At 41.9% G+C, this 23,974-nt stretch overlaps 1 protein-coding gene across 6 annotated transcripts in view; it reads left to right on the forward strand.

Moving 5' to 3' along the window:
- Positions 1-23,974, forward strand: part of EXPH5 (exophilin 5) — a 74,754-nt gene extending 50,780 nt beyond the window's left edge. For 4 of the 6 annotated variants that reach the window (XM_079787342.1, XM_079787344.1, XM_079787345.1 and 1 more), the window contains 3 exons: positions 2,376-2,424; positions 11,586-11,721; positions 15,435-23,974. In XM_079787342.1, the coding sequence (XP_079643468.1) occupies positions 2,376-2,424; positions 11,586-11,721; positions 15,435-20,815 (5,566 nt within the window). In that variant the 3' untranslated portion in view covers positions 20,816-23,974. The remainder of the gene's footprint in view (positions 1-2,375; positions 2,425-11,585; positions 11,722-15,434) is intronic. The other 2 variants (XM_079787343.1, XM_079787347.1) reach the window with 1 other exon arrangement.

Genomic DNA, 23,974 nt, shown 5'->3' on the forward strand with positions numbered 1-23,974 from the left:
GTGCACATGCAGGAGGCAATCGATCTATGTGTCTTTCTCACATCGATGTCTCTCTCTCTCTCTCTCTCTCTCTCTCTCTCTCTCTCTCTCTCTCTTCCTCCTCCCTTCCACTCTCTCTAAAAGTCAATGGAGAAATATCCACTGAATGGGGATCTCTGAATGGTATCTGCAAAGGGATAGAGACAAGAGAGAATATTTTATGGAGGAAGAATACATTTAGTAAGTCTAGCATACAGGTACCCAGAGAAGGATGGGGGCTTTTTAGGGGACTCAGCAAATGAAAGAAAAGCCTAGTTAAGATGTTGGATTATACCTTATAAGACTATAAGTAGGAAATTGATACTTATCAAGATTATATTTGCATTTTTTTAGACAGATTTCTCTAGTGATAGGAAAGAAAGGATGGAGAGGAGTCCAGGAGAGAAACTGTGGGAGTTTGATACAAGAATGAGTGGAGTCGGAGAAATGGGGATATAAGTGAGAGATCTTGAAGACGTGGCATCAGTAGGATTTGAGAATAAGTGCAGAAGATGAGGTAGCTTTGTATCCCTTGAAATCACTAAGTCCAGAGGATTTTGCCTCCATAGCTTTCATGATACCACTGTTGCTTTTATTTCCTCTGTGAACAGAAGCCATTTCACATCAGAAACATAACTGTTAGGAGGGCCTGGGTGTGGGTGCAGAGACTCTGGGCCTCCAAGCCAGCTGAGTCCTGTCCCCTGCGGCCTAAATCCACAACCGCACGCAGTTTTGCACACCCTCGGGGAGCCTGCATCCTGAAACTCCTCCATGGCGCTCTGTCCCAGTGGTGCTCCAGGCACCCTCTAAAGTCGCACCTTCTCCACCTGCCACTCTCAGACACTGACTCCTGCCCCCTGCCCTCATTTGCATCCCTCGTTTTCAATCAGACTGGGGCCTGGGGAGCTGGGGAGCGTGTGGAGCTGTGTGGGTGCACGGGAAGGCTGCAGCCCCTCAGGGCTCTGGAAAATGGTTTAGCAATCTGGCAGGTTCTCCGGCTCCTGAATATTTGAATTAGTTGCCCATCCCCAGCCTCCCTTGCTCTTTCCCATCTGCAGGCCTTTGCTCCGGCTGCCCTTTGCCTCTCCTACCAGTTTAGCCCTCATCTTCTCCCTGTGCCCTTCCCTGCTCATCCCAGGAAGTGCTCCCTGGCCCCTCTGCATTTTCAACGCATTTTACCAACATCTCTCTAATGTCCTTACCGCATCTTGGCTTGTGTTTGGGCTCTTTAGGTATCTCATCTTCACTCTTATACTAGTAAATGCTCCCAGAGAGCAGGGTCCCTGTGGCAGTGGGCTGTGTTTCCTCCAAAGCACTCAAAATAGTGCCAAGCAGGTAGGAGCCAGGCAGGCTCAGTAAGGCTGTTGCGAAAGGAAGAATTAAAGTAAAAACAGTATTTAACTTATAAGTATTATTAATATAGAGCAGTGATTTTCAACCAGTGTGCCCCAAGAATTTTTATAACATGCAATACCTGACTATTTAGTCAGGGGCACTGACCTCTTTCCCCATAGATTGTCAAATAAAAAATGACAACGGCCTGGCTGGTGTGGCTCAGTGGTTGAGTGTCAACCTATGAACCAGGAGGTCACGGTTCGATTCCTAGTCAGGGCACATGCCCGGGTTGTGGACTCAACCCCCAGTAGGGGGCGTGCAGGAGGCAGCCTGTTAATGATTCGCTCTCATCATTGATGTTTCTATCTCTCCCTCTCCCTTCCTCTCTGAAATCAATAAAAAATAAATTTCTTTTTACCACAACAGCCAACACAATAGCTGTCCTGTGTGAATGAATCAAAATTATACCTATTTTCGGTCAGATCGGCCAAAAATCTATTTTTGGTGTACCACAGAATGCTAGTAATTAGTTTACGGGTGCCATGAGATGAAAAAGGTTGAAAATCACTGATAGAGAGCTGGGGCAGTGTCTCCTACCTTCTCTGTACCTCCATCTCCTGGCCTGTGAAAGGGGAGTAGACACAGTATCCACTTCATGAGAAGGATGTATGTAAATGAGTGACTATGAGCATCTGCGAGAGCACTGCCTGCCCATATGCTAAGCACTCAACAAATGTAACCATGTTGCTATTATGTTCATGCTGTGTCCAAATACAGACCCACTATTATGTAATTTCTTCTCGACTCCCTGAGTGGCAAAGATGTAAAAACATCCACCCTAAGCAATCATAGGAAAAGATTTCTGAAACTTTTTTCAACAATGCACTAACTAAGAAATCTACAGAGCAGTGGAAATATATCTTCTCCAGATGACAAGGTATAATGGCAGACGGCTGTTGATTTTCCTCCCGGTAAAAAGTGAGGCGCTTCTTCAAAGAAATTATTTCAAATTCTTTCCACAGGTGTGACGGCCATGCGGGACCTCCTGGGCCTGTGAGGGGAACTGCTGTGGTAAGTAGCTGGAAACGAAAGGAATTCGGAACTAATGTAATCCCTGGTTGGCTACCTATTTAAATAGAATTCTCTTTGGCTCAACTTAAAATTACTTGGGAAACTTAGATTTCTCCTAGAGAGCTCAGAGTTTTCCATGCGTGGTTGGTTTTTCATTGGCTCTGGCTCTGACATGCTCACAAAGCAGGCTCTGCCAAGAAGGAGCGAGGCCACTGGGTGTCCACTCGCACCACCAGTGGCATCTCCCATATTTTACCACGTGTCCCTCCCGTACAGGGCTAAGGCGGTGGGCGGAGGAAGAGGCAAGAGGCATCACCGCCACTTTTGCAAACCTAGGTGGGTCTGGGCTGGATCTTTTTTGGGTAAGATCATCATTCGTATTCCGAGAGGAAGCCACTGAACAGAGGGATGCATTTGGCCCGAACAAGCTCAGAGGAGGGTACTGTCCCAACATGACTCTCCACCAAGGGCTTAGGTGGAAATCTACCTGTGTGCTCCTATGCTTACAAGATTGAAAAGCTGTATGTCTTCTCTTTCTTGTTTGTTCATGGTCTTCACTTTGGTTCTACACATGCCTGTGACTTTCTGTGTAACTCGTGTGGTTTGGAGGTGAAAGAATGAGTATTTTGGAGGAGACCTAAGAGTGCAGGAGGAGGTAGAGGTATTCTTCAATTCGTTGTGGTCTTAGTATTCATACCTCTCTCTCTTGTTTTTGTTCGTTTGCTTGTTTGTTTTTGCAAAAAGCATGGGGTAGAATTCTGGTGAGGAATGCATATAAACAGAGGTCCTTTAAAAACAAAGTGAGCCCCCCTTTTCCTTCAGAGTAATGCTGCTTCGTTCCTTCTTTCTGGATGACACTGAACCCTGTCTCTCTCCTTCATATGCTTGAGCCCCTACCAGGACACCAGCACCAGCTGCCATACTCAAAGATCATTTCAGTTCACCCCCAGAGGAACTGTGTCAAGTCCCCATTTTAAAGATGAAAAAACTAAGGTTTAGAGAATGTAAAGATCATGCTCAAGGTCACCGGTCAGTGGTAGAGTCAGGATTAGAAATGCTGGGTCTCTGGAACTCCCAGGCAGAAGTTAATAATGCCTACAGCTGTGTCAGCCCCCCAAGCCCTGTTTGCATATGAGCCCCGGGTGCTCACTCCCTGCAGACTCTCCTTTAACGGAGGAGCAGTGGACTGAGGAGGCACGCACAGAGCTTTGCTCCCTAAGAGGCAGAGCCTGCTCCAGGATGCTTCTGTGTTCCCGCTCTTCCTTGGAGAGAAGTGCTCAAGCTCACTGACCTCTCCCATCTGAGAGCCATGGCCTCGGAAGCAGATGAGGAATGTAAAAAGAAATGCAACTGCCTAGAAGTTATAAAACCATAGAGCCAATTTGGAATTCTCATGATTTGAAAACCCAATCTGACGATTAATAGATTTTTTTCTTTGGCACTCTCGATTGCTGCTTGCATTGAACCCTTTCCCTGCTCATAGCGTGTCGATATAAAAGGTCATAACTGGGAAAATAATGCAACTCGCACCACTGATTGTTGATCCCACCCAGTTAATAACTTTTATAAGAAGTAGGAGGGGTAAAATAATAAAACTACTGTCTAAAATTGGGTAGGGACCGTCCAGCCTGTAGGGTGTATAAGGCCCACAAAAGCATTTGGTCTGGCCCTGCCAAGCCATTAGGGGTAATTTAATGTTTGACCAAATATAGCAGGCTCATTTTTAAGTTGATAATTTTGTATGGCCCCAGAATGATGTTATAAATATCCAAATGGCCCTTGGCAGAAAAAAGGTTCCCCACCCCTGGTCTAAAACAAAGGTTTTGTAGGATATGTAGGTTTCCATTATTTATTCATGGAAGCCCTATCCCCTTAAGGCTCCAGGAAACTGGAAGTTGGCTGTTGATGCTAGAGGGATTCTTGCTAAGGTTTAAGGTAATGAACTTCCCATCACTTGGTTGGCAACCTGGCAGGAATGGTGCAAAGAGGATTCTGGTATTTTATAGACTAGAGGCCTGGCCTGCGGGATTGGGCCAAAACCGGCTCTCTGACATCCCCTGGATTGCAAGAGGGCAGGCCAAGGGACCCATCAGTGCACGATCGGGGCCAGGGAGGGACATGGGAGGTTGGCCAGCCGGGGAGGCACCACGGGTGGGCTCCAAGGTGTGTCCGGCCCATCTCGCTCAGTCCCCATCGGCCGGACCCCAGCAGCAAGCTAACCTACAGGTTGGAGCATCTGCCCCCCGGTGGTCAATGCACGTCATAGTGAGCGGTTGAGTGGCCTTAGCATATCATTAGCATATTACACTTTGATTGGTTGAACAGCCAACAAGTTGACTGGACACTTAGCATATTAGGCTTTTATTATATAGGATTGTACTACATTATTAGATAACCTTCCACTCAAAAGAGAAGAAAGCTGCTATTAAACATTTTGCTTCGGTTTAAAAGAAACGTTTGAGAAAACAGAGAAATTAAGAGACATGCAGCTCAGAGTTTCTCTCAACCTCCCTACTATTGCCATTTGGGGCTGGATAATTCTCTGTTGGGGGTTGTCCTGTGTATTGTAGGATGTTTAGTAGTATCCCTGGCTTCTACCTACTAGATGTTCATGGTTCTCCACTCAATTGTGATAATCAAAATGTCTCCAGACCTGGCTAGTGTGGCTCAGTTGATTGGGCATCGTCCTGTGCACCAAAAGGTTGCCAGTCCAATTCCCAGTCAGGGCACATGCTCGGGTTTTGGGCTCAATTCCCTCGTGCAGGAGATAGTCGATGGATGTTTCTCTCTCATATCAATGTTTCTCTCTCTCTTCCTCTCCCTTCCTCTCTTTCTAAATCATCAACAAAACTATTTTTTTTTAAATATCTCCAGAAATCGCCAAATGTTCCTTAAAGAGCAGTTGCTGTCAGTTGAGCTCCATCTCCTTACAGGTGCGAAATCCAAGTCACCATCAATGAGAATAGAAACAAAACATAAGGCCTTGGCCACTTGATCACTCCTCAAATCTGAACAAATTTTGGCGGGGCCTACTGTCAGGAAATATGCCAGCTCTGGGATCCTATGGACTTACCACTCTGGGCCAGTGTGGGCTCCTTGCAGCCAGGACTGTCTGCCCACCTGTGTATGCCCAGGCCTGGCACAACCTGAGCACTCAGAAATTGAAAGAAGAAATGAATGAGTGGTGGTTTTAAGCCACAGAGTGCATTGGTGAATTTGACCTTTGCCGGAAAGCAGACACGGAACAAATTCAGGAACATCTTGAAAAATGACTTTGTTGACTTTACCAAGGCATTTGATAACATCAGTGAGCTTAGACTTCTGCTCCAACAGCTGTTCTGCAGGTTTGTCTGCTCCAGGAAGTTCTCAGATAGTTTAAGGTTACTCTGTGACAGGTTTGTTTGTCTCGTCATGTCAGAATTGCAAATATCAGTAGAGTGCATTGGGGTTGCTTAAAAGGCCTCATGTTGCTCACATGTGATTCACCATGTTTGAGAATGTAACTGAGATCCTAAAAGCCGGCATTTTGAGACTCTGGCCTCTACCCCTGTGGGACATTTTTCTAGCTCATTGTTAGTGCTCCAGGAAATCTTCTGAAACCACAGGAGAGTAGTAATGACTAACAATACGATCTTACTAAGCACGGGACACCATTCCAAGTTGTTCTACAACTACACTGAGTGACCAGATTATTATGATCTCTGAACACATAATAATCTGGCCACTCAGTGTGAATATATATATATATATATATATATATATATACACACACATGTTAGAGGCCCAGTGCATGAATTCGTGCATGGGTGGGGTCCGGCCAGCCTGGCCAGGGGGAGGGGACATGGGCAGTTGGCCAGTCTGCCTGCTGGTTGAACTCCTGGTCGAGGGGACAATTTGCATATTAGCCTTTTATTATATAGGATAGGAGGATGTAGGATATACACTGAGTGGCCAGATTATTATGCATTCAGAGATCATAATAATATGTCCACTCAGTATATTAATTTATTTCATCTTGTGAGGTGGGGTTTTGCTGCTGCTGTTGTTATAATTTTTTCCCATTTTACCAAAAAAAGAAAACTAAGGTACAGAAAGGTGTGATAACTTGCCCAAAGTTATACAGCTATTAAGGGGCAGAACCAGGATTTGGATCTCTATGGAGCTCATGTGTTTAACCATTACACTTTCTCACCTCAGGCATGATTTTCTGAATCCTAATGTTATAAATATTCAGCATCTCAATTTCTATAATAATGTGTACTGGAAATTTTATAAATGTAATTTTCTACCTTGGCATATTGTAAATCAGTTCATAATGGTGTGCATGGAGGGCATGGAATGTTTAAAGCAAAGTTCCTGTCTTCAGAGAGTTTACCATCTAATTGAAGATATGTACATTAGTAAAAGCAACAGAGTGGAAAAGAACAGGGTTAGGGATCAGATCCAGTGAGTGTGAGTAGCCAGTGCTACCATTATTATTCATATCACTTACCCAAGACTCAGTTTGTTCATCTGCAAAATGGGAATGATAATCCTTACCTCATTCACAAATTTGTTCTAAGGATCAAATGAGATAGGTTATTTTGAAAGTGTATTGAAAAATGAATTTAGGAGTAATGTTATCAAATATCAGAGTTGCTGAGAATGTAAACGACTTTGCTATGACATAATAGCTATCATACCAGAGGCGCATACAAATATACTGTGGTCATTCATTCTTCCTGGGACAATTGGAGAAGGGCTCACGGAGACCAAGAACTAGACTCTGAAGGGTGAGCTGATATTTTCCAGGAGAAGAAGAGAAAGAGCGAAGGCCAGGAGCAGAGACGTGGAGGCTGAGGAAGAAGTGGGCAGCAATTTAGAGAACTGTGTGGTGCGCTCAGAGCACAGGGCCCTTGAAGAGAGTTGGGGAGGGAAAGGCTTAAATCAAAAGCTGGGAAATGATTTGGGCACAATTTTGCTGCGTAGAGGTGTTTCAACCTCATCTTCTAGGCCAGGAATGGAACATACACTTTCTTTTTTATGGCAGCCTCATGGCATGGAACATTATTTTGGGAGGGGTGGGGAATTCTGAGGCCAAAATTGAGCCCTGACAGGATCCGTGTGCTTTGGGCCTGGAGTTCGTTACCTCTGCTCTGGGTATCGAGAAATTCCAGGTGCCGTCCAGCAGCTCTGAGACCTGTGCGTGGCCTCAGAAGATGCCTACCACTAGGGTACAGTACACTGGTAAACTAATAAAAAAGTAGTGAGAGATGATTCAGCCTGGGCTCCATAATCCGACAGCCTGAAAACGAATCCTTCCCGCCACCCGTGACCTGAAGCAAATAACCTGACTTCTTGCAAACACACTTTTCTCAAAGTGGGAAAAATAATAGTACCAACTGCGTAGAGTTGTTAAAATAATGAAATAAAGTAATCCATCTGAAGCCCTAGGCACATTGCCTAGAATAGTGTATAGTTGCTGTTGCGACTAATAATAATATCTCACGTACAGCTTAAGCAAAAGGGGTCCCTAGGGCACTGGTAGAGTTCAGTCTTCTCTATGCCTGATACCTACCACTGACTAGCAGTTACTTTTTTAAGTCTCGTCACTGGAAAAAAATTCTTGCAGAATTAAAGTTGAGTGTAAGTAAATTCTCCATATTTTATCTTATTCATATAGTTTAGATCTCTCTGTGTTTGAAGCATTCTTAACATGTTGGGTGAGCAGAGTTGGTCTTGAAGTAGAGGATCTGGCAGACATATAGCCCAAGGAGGTTATATGCAAGGTCTCTAGGTGCTAGTAATCCTTCCCAGCTTGAAGGGGGTCATCTTTTTACCTGAGCCCTCAGTTCCTACATTTTCATTTTAATATGTATTTTCATTATAAAGGGTTGTGATCCAGGAGGCCACAAGAGTGTACTCTGGTCTACGTAGAGGAAATCTGAAATTTATGTGGGTGTTAAAATGGCTGAGATGCCCAGCCGGCATGCCTCAGTGGTTAAGCATCAACCTATGGATATGAACCAGGAGGTCATGGTTCAATTCCTTGTCAGGGCACATGCCCGGGTTGCAGGCTTGATCTCCAGTGTGGGGGGTGCAGGAGGCAACTGATTAATGATTCTCTCTCATCATTGATGTTTCTATCTCTCCCTCTTCTTCCTCTCTGAAATCAATAAAAATATATATTTTTAAAATGTACGAGAGACAATGATGCTTGCTGTTCTCTTAATCAGATGTTCCTAGTCTGTACCAACTACCAGACTGCAGATTGGGAAGAATGGACTTACACGATGCATGACTAATTGTTATTAGCACAAATGAAGACTTGAGAGACAGTAGAAAGGGCACAAAAGAGAACAATGTCTTGCTGCATTTTACAGAGAAAAGAATTTAGCTGTAACTGATCTGATTTCTCAAATGATTAGCTTCTGGTTTTATTACCTACAGTTGGTATCTCACTAGTTACGTTTTGCTTCTAACATTTGTTTACTTCTGAATTTTATACTAGTGTGTTAAATTATATGCAATGACCAACATGTTATGATTGGATTGTTTCTTATTAATAAATCTTCCTTGTCTGCATTCAGTTATGGCTTTCCCATAGAACTGAATGCCACAAGTCAATGAAATTTGGGCAGGGCTTCTATAATAACTGACCTAGATCTTGAGAAAGAAAACAGGCGGGAGTGAAAATACTAGATTGTGAGGAATGTAGGGATTAAGGGAACCTGAGCTTTAGAACTGGACAGACCTGTGCTGGAGAAGGAGAGAAGTTGGAGTTTTGGAGAGATTCAAGATTTGTGCTTAGGCATTCGGAGTGAGATGAAATGTAATAATGAGCATCAAATGGAAAGGGGAAACTTGGGAAAGGGATTCAAGAAGCAAGGACTGGGTAGCAGAGGGGACTGAGAACAAAGACACTGGAATGGTTCAGGGGTGGGTGCAGGATTAGCTAAGGTGGAGTCTGGAGTGACAGAGCCAGTTTGACAGAGGAAATGCAAATGAAGTTTTGGCACAAGAAAGTGAAGGTGTGGGAGTGCATAATTCCCCTAAGGTTATGAGGACAAATTAAGCTTGAAAGTAGGGCAGTGATGGGTTTAATGAAATCAAAATAAACATTTGCTAGTAAAGAAAACAAACTTTAGCTCTACATCATTCTCCTAAATCCCGTAAAGCTAGCAATGATTTTTGAAAAAATTTACAAGGTCATACTTTTCAGCACCTGTGTTTCCAAACTACCAATCAGCATCTTGTGTCTTTCTGATAGGGTCTGCCATTCTATGTGAACTCTTTGGATAAAAGCACTTTTCCTCCCACATACATCAAGTTCTTTAAAAAAAGAAGAATAGTTTATTGATTTTTAGAGAGAAAGAGAGAGAAACATCCCTACATTGATGTGAGAACTACTGAGATACACAGGCCTGGGCAAGTTCACAAATTTTTTTTTTAATTTTATTTTTCCCGTCACCATTTGTCCCCTCTGTGCCCTCCGCCACCTCCGCCCAACCTCCTGCCCCACCTCCCACCCCAGAAATCACCACACTGTTGTCCATGTCTGTGAGTTCTCTTTTTTCTTTTTTGCTCAATCCCTCCTCCTTCCCCCCATCTGATCCACCACCACCACCACCACCAGAGCTGTCTGCCAGCTTTCTCTGAGTCTGTCTCTATTTTGCTTGGTAGTTCAGTTTGTTCATTAGATTCCACATATGAGTAAAATCATATATATATGGTACTTGTCTTTCTCTGACTGGCTTATTTCACTTAGCATAATGCTCTCCAGTTCCATCCGTGCTGTCGCAAAGGGTAACATTTTCTTCCTTTTTATAGCAGAGTAGTATTCCATTGTGTAAATGTATCACAGCTGTTTTATCCACTCATCTACAAATCTTGGCTTTTGTAAATAACACTGAAAAGAACATAGGGGTACATATATCCTTTCTTTTCTTTTATTTTCAATTTTTTTTATTAAGGTATTATATGTGTACATATCTTACCATTGCATATATCCTTTCAAATTAGTGTTTTGGGTTCTTTTGGATAAATTCCCAGAAATGTAATCACTGAGTCACAAGGCAGCTCCATTTTTATTTTATTTTTATTATTTTTTGTTAATCCTCACCTGAGGATATTTTCCCATTGAGTTTGAGAGAGAGTGTGGAAGGGAGAGAGGGAGGGAGGGAGAAAGAGGGGGAGGGGGAGAGAGAGAGAAAGGAAGACCAATGTGAGAGAGACACATCGATTGGTTGCCTCCCACACACGCCCCGACCTGGGCTGGGGATCAGACCTGAAACCCAGGTACATGCCCTTGACCAGGAATTAAACTTGTGACCCTTCGGTGCAAGGACCAACACTTTAACCACTGAGCAACACTGGCCAGGGTTCCATTTTTAATTTTTTGAGGTAACTCCATACTGTTTTCCACAGTGGCTGCACCAATCTGCATTCCCACCAGCAGTGCACAAGGATGTGGAGAAAAGGGAAGTTCACAGATCTTAAGGTCCACTTCAAGCTTCAGCTAACCACCTCTTGATAGAATAGGTAGTGTTAAGAAATCTAAACTTCTAGCCATTGGGGCCATGGAGACAGAGGCAGAGAAGCATCGAACAGACTGTCAAACAACAGGAGGAAGGCTGGGAGGGTTGGAGGGGGGAGGGGAGATAAGAGATCAACCATAGGACTTGTATACATGCATATAAGCCTAACCAATGGATGCAAGACACTGGCGGGGTAGGGTGAGGGCATGTGCGGGGTGGAGGGGGGGGGAAGCCAGGGGAAGATCAGTGGGGGGAAAAAGGAGACATGTGTACTACTATTTGTAATACTTAAAAAAAAAAAATACTCCCAACTTAAAAGAGTTCAATTTCTTTCCTGTTTTTGAGGAATTTCCCTAAGGTTTGTGTAGTGCTGTCTAAGTTTGTAGGAGTCTTTGGCAGAGAAAGAGTCAATATCTTGCCTGAAGACTCATGGTAAAAAGAATTGACATAGGTAAGGAGAAGTTGGTGATCACTTGAAAATGACAGAAACAACAAAACACTAGTAAGTTGAGGAACAAATGTTAGAAAAACTGATGGCAGTCCTTAGAGTGGTACTTTTAAGCAATGAAAATGTTTGTGGGAATATGTGAGTATTCTGTCTACAGAAGTTCCAGAAATAATTTTGCATTTTCTATTTTAAATTAGCAGGCAAAACGATACAATTCACCTCTGGAAAACCGACCAGCGGGCAGTGCGTTTGTCCCCAGGCCAGCAGGCATGAGGGAGGGAAGCAGTGTGCCTCCGTGGGATACTTCTGTGCTGGACAAGGAGTTCTTCCGAGGTAAGTCTATGCATTAAGTCATCTTTGCAACTCCCAGTACTAAAGCAAATAATTACATTGTGTATGAAAATCCTCAAAACATATCAAACTCTACTTTATTTTTGAAATCCTCTTGTTAACCTTACTTAAAGAGGATGCTGTTATGTGTTATTAACACAAGTATTAAAGACTCTTAAGTTTAAATATAACGAAAGCAAGTATTCTCAGACCAAGGCTGATAAATCTAGGGAATGGTAATGATGTTTAATATTTAACCTCAGTTGAAAAGGAAATACACCTTTAGGAAATGTATCTATAAAGTTTACTGTCCTTAGTAAACTTTTATTGTTACTGATTAGGACCTACCTAAATGCACTGTGATGAAATCTAATTGTTGTTAAACAGTTAACCTTGTATGATAGATAGCAATAAAGAAACAGATTCCAAAAGTACAACACACGCATGGATGTTATTATTATATAAATATAGCTCCTCTTTATATAGGTCATTCAGTATCAAAAGAAGCCTGGCCATTGGAATAGTAGCTCTGAAGTCATCCCCCAGCAGAACTAAATTCAATCTGCAAAGGCAGTGACATCACCTTGGCCCTGTAGTTGGGACAGGTGAGGTGGTCGGTGAGAGGCACCCAGCTGACTGGCAACCTTGGGACCCCTTTTAGTAACATGGTTCCTGGCAGAGAACTTGCTTCCGAGGAAAGAGACCCAGAGGGAAATCTCTGTTTCAGAAAAGGGTTTTGCTGGTAGAGGAGAGCTACCATATATGAAATGGAAAAATGACTTGGCCTCTCTGGAAATAAAGAGAAGCAGAACAGGACTTATTTTTTTTTTTTTTAACCTCAAGAGTAGTTAGTAAAACAGCATTGTTAATTTGGGATTCTATGGGCATATAAGGAGTGGTTACCTCTGAGGAGGATTCCAGGTGATTTTACCTCTTTTGTTATTCTTTCCTGTATGTTCTGTTATAACCACATATTGCTTTTATAGTCAGCAAAAGACTTTATTTCAGGAAAGAAAAACTATGAACAGCTTGAAAGGGAGAACAGCAATCAAGGAGATTTTATTAGAATTATTTTAAAGGCAGATTATTGTTACTCGTTACATAGTTTTTGGTTTTGGTTTTTGTTGTTGTTGTTTTCAGGGTATTTCCTTTTTTGCCCCACCTTATAGTTTGGCATTGCTTGATTATTTTATTTGTGGATATGTGGGATAAATGATTTCAGAGATGAGATTTTTTTTTTTTCATTAAAACATTGACAAGATGATTCCCTGAGGAATTCCTTAGTTATAGATTATTAATTCCTTAGTTATAGATCAGTTCTTCTACTGGCTGTGCAAACTTAATAGCACTAATTTACAAATAATATAGGGTAAGGGTAATCCAAAACAGAGGCCAAAACCCCTTCAGCACCTGCCCTAATTGACATGTCACAAGTACAACCCACTTACATTCACTCAGATACTGATATGCCTCACTTTCCCTATCATTGAAGAGTTAAAATCAAATATGTTGATAACAAATAATTTTAAATATCAAGGAGAGTGCACCATTTTATGTAACTCAGAATGAAAGATTTCTGTAAACCAGAAACGCCTTAGCAATTTAAATAATCCCCTAACTTGTTTCTCATAAAGATTTTATTTTCTTTAATGAACATTTCTTCAATAAATGTGTCATCTACTTATAGTCATTGTAACATGGATATGGTAAAATTACACTGAGTGGCCAGATTATTATGTGTTCAGAGATCATAATAATCTGGCCACTCAGTGTATATCCTATATAATAAAAAGCTAATATGCAAATTGTCCCCTCTACCAGGAGTTCGACCAGCAGGCAGGCCGGCCAACTGCCCATGTCCCCTCCCCCTGGCCAGGCTGGCTGGACCCCACCCATGCATGAATTCATTCACTGGGCCTCTAATATATATATACTAGAGCTGATGCACAAAATTCGTGCATGGGGGGGTGTCCCTCAGCCCAGCCTGCACCTTCTCCAATCTGGGACCCCTCTCACAATCCAGGACTGCTGGCTCCCAACCGCTCGCCTGCCTGCCTGCCTGATTAACCCTAACCACTCCCCTGCCAGCCTGATCGACGCCTAACTTCTCCCCTGCCAGCCCGATTGCCCCTAACTTCCCTCTCTTGCCAGCCTGATTGCCCCCAACTGCCCTCCCCTGCAGATCTGGTCCCTCCCAACTGCCCTCCCCTGCAGGCCTGGTCCCCCCCAACTGCCCTCCCCTGTAGGCCATCTTGTGGTGGCCATCTTGTGTCCACATGGGGGCGGCCATCTTTGACCACATGGTCATGGCCATCTTGTGTGTTGGAGTGATGGTCAATTTGCATATCACCTCTTTATTATATAGGATATATATACTGAGTGGCCAGATTATTATGCATTCAGAGATCATAATAATCTGGCCACTCAGTGTATATCTACTACAATGTGGGCTTTAGGGAATCTTAAAACTTTAGTAGATTATGATCCTATTTAAATTCTAACAGGTTTTTATTGAGAAAAAGATGTCAAATATGATTAAATAAACACAATTCAATGAGATACCAACTGAAAATATCCTGTGACTGGTCTGAGCACAGATGTGTTCCTCAGAAGCCTGAGCACTGGTCTGGGGTTGGTCTAGGGCCTTGGCATGAGAAGGAGGTCACGGGTCCTAATTTGGACACCATTCTCTCACCTTGCTACTGAGAAAAAAGTAAACATTGTTCGACAATGGCCATTCACAACCGTGTAACTTTATGAGCTCATAGTGAAATCATCTTTATAATTCATTAAAAGAAATAGTGAAAAGTGAACTTTTACAGCACAGAAGTGGCATTGCACAGCAGTTGCATGCATGGCCTCAGGAGACAGATTACCTGTATCCCTGTACTTACTAGCTGTGTGACCTTAGCAACTTACCTCATCTCTTTGTGCCTCAGTTTCCTCATTTTTAAAACGAGACTAGTAATAATACCAAATCTTACAAGGTTAGGTGTGGATTTAATGAGTTAATAAATTAAGTGCTTAGAATTGTGCATGACACATAGAAAGTGCTATCCTAAAGGAGTGCTAATGGGCTTTATATATAAGTGGAACTACAAAAATCGATGTCTCTCTCTCTTCCTCTCTCTCCTTTCCTCTCTCTCTAAAATCAATAAATTTTTTCAGTAATTGAGTACTAATAGGTCTTAATTTTCCCAGGAAAAACTATCTACCATTAACAAATCATTTAACAATATTGTATAGAACTTTAAATTTTATGTATTGCTCAAATCCATCCAAATAAGTATGTTTATAAATTAGGCGTTAAACTTTTGGTGGTAATACTGTTTCCTTAATGATAGAACTGAGAAATCACATGTTGTTTACAGATTCTCATTTCTATTACAATCCTCTGAGGTAAACATAGCTGTAATACGTTAGCTACTTAGTGACACAAAAGAAGTACTAAAAGAAGCCACGATTAAAACCTGTCACTTAAAAAAATGTAGCTTTATGTCCATTAAGGCATTATGGAAGATTAACTTTGAAAAAGTATGAAAAAAGAAACTTTCATTATAGCTTTGTAAAAGTCAGACTATTGTAAAATTATAATCAAAACTAATGTCATCACATCTATGATAATATGATAAATATAAAATTATTATGTTTCTCCAACAACTCAAATTATTAGGCTAAAATGTTATATCAAAATATCACTCATATTCTCCTTTCAGTTTTAGATGACTTGGATAGCACTCTGGCTCAGGAGCAGTCTTCAAGCTCAGTGAATACAAGAACGCCTCTCGACTATGGGTCAAGAACACAGTTCAGTCATTTTTACTCCAGTGGGAACCGACATGGTAATACCACAGGAAGGCACAAAAATCGCTCTAATGAAACTTCTAATATGTCTATCTATGACATCCTAAGACCAGGAGCCCCTAGAGAAGGTTTTAGAACCTTTTCTCCTAGAACAAGGTCAATTTATGATATGTACAGAACAAGGGAGCCCAGAGTTTTAAAAGATTATGCGCAAAAGAATGCTTTTGGCAGCACTTCTCTGTGTTTTGACAGCAGGCAACGATTAGCCTCCCCAGCTTCAGGGTGTTTCACAACAAGAAGCATACATTTTCCAGCCACTACTCAGAACAAGAGTGGATTTATACCACCAAGCCACCAGCAGAGCCCAAAAAGAACTCCTTTATCATCCATCATATGGAATAGATCAGATTCTTCTAGAGAGAGGCCGAACCAGGAAGAGTTCCCGAGGGCACCATCACCAATGGAAATTGACCCTGCTGACCAGTATATGTATCCCAGGTGTTTTCAGGAGAATAGGAGATATGAATTTTATCGTTCACAGAATATTTACCAAAATGTAAGTTTAAATTCCCCCATGGATAGCACAGTGAGTCCTGACCCATTTGAGAACTCAGAAAACATGCCATTCTACCATCAAGACAACCCATTTGCGAGGTCTTTTTTTAGCAATACCTTTGGACGAAGCAGACAACAGAGATTTAGACAAAGTCCTTTTGGGGGCCAACAGGAAGAACATTCTCCCTGGTCTGGCTTTCATCAAAGTAGGAAACCTTTCACTTCTGACAGAGACTTTGAAATGACTTCCCCTGAGGCAAATTGTGCCTCAGCTGGTCATGGCCATAATGTTTCTTCCCAACACTGGGCATCATTTTCACCGAGCTACAGAACAAGTATTTCCAGAGACCAAGAAGAGCTATATCCCTGGCAGTTTGATCCTCATACATCTACACTGGAGAGCATGGAGGTGTCACAAGGTAATGGAAACCAGATGGCTCATTTTGGCACACCAAATATTTGCTCCATGGTTGGTTCAAACTATCACATCAAATCTAGGGGGTTAGAATGTCAACAGGACATCTCTCCTATAGAAGTACATGTAAATAAAGAACCTTACTCATTTGGAACTGCTTCGACTCTGGCATCCTCATTCAGAAGTTCCTTCCCCAAAATTCCTGATGACAAAGGGAATCATCAGGGTCCCAACTTTCAGAATCCCACAGTCACTTGGCGGAAAATTAAGCCTGCCTCTCTTCTAATAAGAAGCTACACAGAAGTCACTGTGACCAACAGCGATTCCGTTGATTCTCCACCTCTTACTCAAAGCCAACCCAATATCTTGGCCACAGAAGTGAATGATGAGCAAGATTTGAATGGACCTATTTTGGAAAAAGACAAACAACTGAACAAGATGGACCAGACAAACACAACAAGTGAAATGTCCCAACCTGTTTCAGAGACAGTAATCTCTAATCCTTTAGCTGATTTTCAAAGTCCCCTCTCCCAGGACTCAGCCAAAACCAATGGATTTGTTCTTAATGCATCTACCACAAAAAGTTCAAAAAACTCACCCCAAGTCATTTCTGGGAAAGATGTCTCCGAAATTCATATATCACAGAGCGGTAAGGCCAACGAAACAAAGAAAGGTAAGAGTTACACTGAAAACAGAAAACTTGGCCCAGCAACTTCCTTTCCTTTGACTCAGGAGAGCAGAATGCCATCATTGATTCCCAGCCCAAGTGAAGGTGGCCACCAGGAACTAACAGGAAGTAATGAAGATATTTCAAGTACTATTGAAAGTAGCCAGTGGAGCCCTGAATCTACTGGTGATCAAAATACACCGTCACCAGAAATGTCTGCTGTTTTAGATACCAAGGAAGAACAATGTACCAAAACTCATTCTACCAATGGTAGCAGGTCAACTGCTGGCCACAATATCCCGTGCGATTCTTTAGGTCTGCCGTCAGGTACAGCGCCGGATTCTTCACCATCAAATAATTTTTCCCTTGGTGCTCTGATAGTTCCTTCTACTACAGCGTCCTCTGGGAAAAGTCTTTCAGGCAAAGATGTGTCTCTGGGAGATAAAGAAAATGAAGACAATAATAGCCAGCATCCAAATAATCAGCTTACCTTGAGCCCTTCAGAAAAGGAATGCAGCGATGCTGGTTTTGTGCCTCTACACAATGAAGAGGTTGGTGTCAAGCGCCATTCACATCCTCCTTTCAGGGCTGGGAAGGGGAAAGGAAAAGTGAGACGGCGTGTATCCTATATTGAACAGTTGAGCAAAACAGAAAGTAAGTCAGCACCCACAGGGGGCAGCAGTAGCCTCGCTGAGGTGAATCCAAGTGATCCCAAGGCTCCTGAGCTTCATACAACTTCCTGTAGCTTACCAAGAACGGCAGCCAGTTCCCTCGTTAATAGCAGGAAGTCAGAAAGTAAGATACTGGCGCCTTCCTTTAGGAATAAGCCACTTCCACGCCAACCTGAAACGAATGTAGACGGTCCAATAGGAAGAGACACATCCAACAAATTCAGCCCCAGTTCTTCTGAGTCAGAAAGCAGACGTTCCAAAGTAGTTTCAGACTCAGCCTCCGCTGGGCCTGAAGCCACAGAGGGGATGACAAACACCGGACCTGCTTGCATTAGAAAAGGGCCCTTTCCATTCCTCATCAAGAGGGCTGCGTCGTGTCCTTTAGGGGTACCACGTGCCTCACTTGGAAAAGATGAAAGAGAAAAATGCTTGGTCACAGACATGGATGCTTCTGCTATCACACTAAGACCTTGGGAGAAAACCATTGGCCCTCTGGAAAGTGACTCATCTGTTAGGGATTGTTCTTTAACCAAAAGACACCACCGAAAGGAACACTGTCATGAATCCATTGAAAAGGATGGTAAAATTGCTGCCTCCAAGACAGGTACCTTTTCCCTTTCAAATGAAGACCCTTTACCTTTTTCTTCGGATATGTCAGGGGGCAAAAGTGGGGAAACATTACATAAAGTTAAGACTACGAGTATGTTTTCTGTTTCTGCTGATGAAGAGAATGTCAAGTGTCTTGAGATAGTTTCAATATATTACACTCTACCAAGGAAACACAGCAAAAAGTTCTGTAGCCTCCTCCAAAAGTATACGGAAAATATTGACTCACTTACAGAATCAACTAAAGTGGGATCTGAAACATTCCCTAATACTTTAGAAAAAGAGAAACTAAATTATTCTACACAAGAGCAGCCAGGAACAACTTCATCTGAAGACCTAACGTCGCTGTTCAGCTCTGTTCAGGAAAACAGCCGTTGCCTTTTTCACAACACTGAGAATGAGACTGTTTTACAATTACCAAGTGTTGGGCCCTCAGAACCTATACTACAGGAAATGGCTTCTATTGAGGCAGATGTTTCTCTTCATAAAGGAGAATCTAAAACTAAAGAGATTTCCCCAGATAACTTAGCTAAAACACCTCTAGGTAATTCACAAAGCAAGAAAAAGAGAGGGGGAAAGTTGCAAAGTGAAACCCTGCATACTTCATCAATGCTTCAGGGGGAAAAAGGTACAGAAGAGAAATCTGAAAATTGTCAGCACTCCATTAAATCTGCTAACAGTGGTCCTTCTAATCCTCCAGCTCGTTCAGAAGGGAACATCGAAAATCTGAAAACCAGACGTTCTGGGGCGTGTGCAGGTGGTGGTATAGCCGTCCCACCTACTGGAAGCGCAAAGTGTCTTCAGAAAGCCATCACAGGCATCCCTAAATATGACCACTCCGATGGATTGCAGCCTAGGAGAGTCAGAGGAGCAGATTTCCAAAAAGAGACTGATAAAGCACTTTCTGACTCAGAAGGCCAAGTCTTTGCTCTTACTCCAGCTTTGCATAAACTACATCTTGATGAGGAGACTTGTTCAAGTGAGCGAGATTTAGACAGTTTGCAGTTGGAACCCAGAGAACTACCTCAAAGAAGTCAGGAGGTAACTCTGACAAAGAAGGGGAAGGCTAAAGATGAAACGCAGGGGTTGGCCTGGGATCAACTCTCACTTCCTGCAGGAAGCAATAAAAACAAAACCAGTTTGGATGACCTAGAAAAAGGGAAGAGCAGATCTTCAGTTAAACACAGATTGGCAACCATGTCCAAAGCAAGCAGAAAATTTCCAGCTAAAGATGTAAGCCCCAGAAGACATATAGCTACTGTCTTCCCCCAAAGTGAGACCTGCTCTGGCTTCGGTGGTTTGTCTCTTGGCCCCCCAGACTGCAACCCACTGTCCCCTGAGCCTACTCCAAAGTCCACAGAATCTACAGATGAAAACACGTTGAATAATGATGGGATGGATGTGAAGAAATCTGAGGACCCTTTCCAGATTACTATAATATCCAACAGAGAAGCTCCTCCACCCTTAAGCAATCAGAAGTCTAACAGCATTTCACAACCACGTCAGAATGAGCTTAGAAATATCTCAGAATCACCACCAAAGTATGAGACTTCTAAAGATGTAACAGTAGTTCAGAGTTTGGAAAGAGAGTCAGGAGCCCTGGCCCAACCCACCTTCACCAGCCTCAGAGAAGCCGATTTCTCCAGCCATTTGAGGAAGCTGACCCCTCATCTCCCAGTGGAGCCTGCGGAGAAATCTGCAGTAAGCATCCCTCTGGCCATTTGTCAGCAACAACAAAGGAGCACTGCATCTCAGGAGTGGGAACCTGAGCCACACCCCTATCGTTCAAAGAGTTTAAAAAATATCCATGTGCACGGCAATCTGCTACGCAAAAGTCATCCTCCGAAAGGCAGGGAGCGCCATTTTTCTGAAAGCACGTCTATTGACAATGCCCTGAGCCGCCTGGCCCTTGGGAATGAATTCCCTAACAACAGTGAGTGCAGTCGAAGGTTCAAATCTTTTTCTGAACTTTCCTCCTGTGATGAAAATGGAAGCTGGGCTTTGCAGAGTGGCAGGACAGAAACAGGTCCCAAGTCAGCAACCTCTATATCCAGACCTATTGACTACGGGATATTTGGGAAAGAACAGCAGTTGGCTTTCTTGGAGAATGTCAAGAGGTCACTCACACAAGGAAGGCTATGGAAACCAAGTTTTCTGAAGAACCCTGGCTTCCTGAAAGATGATATAGTTCACCCTCCCAACCCAATTGAGTCATTGAGCTCAGATTCTCCTAGCAATGTGATGCCAGAAGGTGGCCTATCTCCAGATGTACCACTTAATATCTATGAAGAGGACCCAATGGACTCAGACTGCGACACTGACACAACCACAGATGATGAGTACTACCTGGATGAAAATGACAAAGAATCAGAACTGTGAGGCTTTTTCCAATAAAATGCATAACCTTTTCTCCAAAAGCTTATAGTGGAAATAAAGTATAATTGTGTGTGTCTATGGGAAGAACAAATATGTATATATATATTCTATTTGGATAGTACCTGCTCTGAAACAACCCAAATTCTTTTTCTTTTTTCCCCTCTACTTCCTGAATTCCACAGCAATGAATTCTCATTTTGGGTTTCTCTGCTGTTTTCTTCCTCTCTATATATCCTTAGCCTTCCTCCCCCACACCCAATTTAGTCTCTAGTTCACTGTTCAATTTTGGCTTTCTTCTCTACTATCCCCCTGACGTGTTTTTGGTTGTTTTTTTTTTAATACCATTCATTGTGATTTGCAACGCCAATATCCCAAACACATACAAGACTTACTAGCTACTTAGTACAACTGCAAAACTCTCTATTGCCCTCCTCTGGCCCACACCCCACATCATGGCATTAAATAAAATGTAGGGATGACGACAATGGTGTAAATAGTATCATCCTGTTTAGCTCATCAACATTTAGGAGGTTTAGGGCTTAGGGTTTATTTTCTTTGACAAAGAAAAAGTGAATTTTTATAAGGACGTCCTGTTGTAGCCACAGTGGAGCCAGGGAGGCACATGTCTTGAGTGCCTGTCGAGATGATAGATAAGGAGGAGCTGAATTCCTAGGAAGCCAAACAACACTTGTAGGAATTCCTTTGAAATTGTTTGTTAGAATTGGATGAATGCTTAAGAGCTAAAGTTTAATCAAGTCAAGGACCTGAGGGGGCAGAAGGCTTGGCCATAGAATTTCTGCTTAGGAAAGAAACATAACTGAGTGGTGGAGAGAAGTGGTGACCCCTTCTTTAGACGGAAATCCCCATTGCAGCTCTCTAAGCAACTGGTTTTTCCCATTTCCAGACTACATTTTTCCATGTCTTCATTGCAGGGTAGAATACTTTTTTCCAGGTGGGGCATTTTAGTCATAACTTTCCAGTGGTGGCCTTGGCCAAGTCCCTGACCTGTGGGATCATTTACCAAACCCTTAGGAAATTCCAAGGCAGAGCTTCTAAGGGCTTGTCACTAGGATCCTTTCAGTAATTTATCTGACTAAATAACTTCCCATACGCTCTGAATACCTGACTTTCTTAACTCTTTAGTTGCCATGCAGAACTTCGGGGGGGATTTCTCTCCTCCTAATCAGAATAAAGATAATTTGCTAAAACTACAGAAAGCATGCCACCCTTGATCTTAGTACTGGGAAGGTCAACATGAGTGGGTTTCATCTTGTTTGGTTTATACTTACTTCCTCACTAGTCTGCTTTATCCATATAAATTAAGGGTAATGATAGGTGTCGGTGACCTGTATGGAGATCTGGAACTGATAAAATTCAAGACAGTGCTATATCATCATTATCTTCTTAATCATTGCCTGGCTTAGAAGCAAAATGCTAGGGCAAGTTTATGTTGTTCCCATGCAACTCAAAACTAATGAAGATGTGGTAACTGACATGAAAGCTAATCCTTAAATCTGTAAATTGTTTTAAACTTCAGGCTCGGACCAATTTTGATCTTAAAGAGACTGATAATAGAATTTAAAATAAACTATTCTATATTTTTTAATTTGAATTTGTATGGTAAGAAATAACTTTTAATATTTTGTGTTATGAATGTTTGTAAATTCTACCTTTCCCTTTTTCTATTTATCTGATTATTTAAGTAAAGTTTTCTTAAACCATGACCTATATTTTCTATGTAATTTAAAGATATTCAATTAATATTTTAATATTGATTTTTGACTTTTTTTAATGATCAGCTTTTGAGTTCTATTTCAGTAAATACCTGAGTCTACATGTATGCTACAAAAGATGAGATGAAGTGAGCTTATTTTTCACTGAGTTTAGGCTATATTAACATTGAAACTTAACATTGTTAACATAGGTAGTTAAGGTGAGGATAAACACCTTGGGGCCCTGCTTTGGGGCCCTGATTCTTTGCACTGGAATCTACTATATCTGGTTTCAAGGGTAACTGATGGTCAGCGCTCACTTGCATGATTTGTAATGTTTGCTGTTGATTTGGCTTAAGAATCAAGAACACAGAAAATTTTATTAAAATAGCACCTTCTATAGTTTTATACTTTTATAAAACACTTCGTTAAAGAAGTACAGCAAATTTCTATGTATTTTAACATAAAACTGCTTTTTCTTCTTTTTTTAAAAAAAATATATTTTATTGATTTTTTACAGAGAGGAAGGGAGAGGGATAGAGAGTTAGAAACAATGAGAGAGAAACATTGATCAGCTGCCTCCTGCACACCCCCCACTGGGGATGTGCCCGCAACCAAGGTACATGCCCTTGACGAATCGAACCTGGGACCCTTCAGTCCACAGGCCGACGCTCTATCCACTGAGCCAAACCAGTCAGGGCAAAACTACTGCTTTTTCATATTCATTTTTGGTATAGCTGTAGTAATTTATAATAGTAATTTTTATACTTATAAATGGAATAATCCAGGAGGGAATCAATACTAATAAGTATCTGGTAAATTATTAACTTGTTTAGATAATGGACTTCTAAAATCATACATTTTTAAATGTAAAGTCCATTTAAAATAGGGCCTAATGAGGTTATTTTAATTTTTAGAGACTTTTCACTAAAGAATTTATTCCCTTACATTGTAAATACATTGATGTTAATAAAACTCCAACTGCTCCTAACAAGGTTTTGGCTGATAATAAGCTAATAAAAGTGACTGTGGGAGGTAACGTTGTGCCTGTATTGGAGGTGATGAAAGAAAGTCCATTTAGGTGATGGTGAAGATGGAAATCAAATTGGAAAATCCGTAAAAGGATGCCAGCGGGTTAAAGAGACCTTACTGGTAAGAGTTTATTGTTAATGATAGTACTACTGCTCCAGAATATCCCAGTTAGATGTACAGTGTAAATGTGTAAATACTTTATTCTCAAAGCAAGTTTGTGATGTATTACCACTTAGGGGCTCTTTGTAATGGGAACTCCTGTGTCCTGAAACAAATAAGCCTTAAGCACTTTTGTTAAAATGTTGTCAAATAATCCTTTTATATACTTGTTCTCAAACCTGTTCTCCAGATGTGAAATGAGACAAAGCGCACCTTTAAAACAATACCTGTGTTGAAATAAATGATTTCAATAAATGCA

The sequence above is a fragment of the Cnephaeus nilssonii genome, assembly GCF_951640355.1.
Source record: "Cnephaeus nilssonii genome assembly, chromosome: 13".
Taxonomy (NCBI): Eukaryota; Metazoa; Chordata; class Mammalia; order Chiroptera; family Vespertilionidae; genus Cnephaeus; species Cnephaeus nilssonii.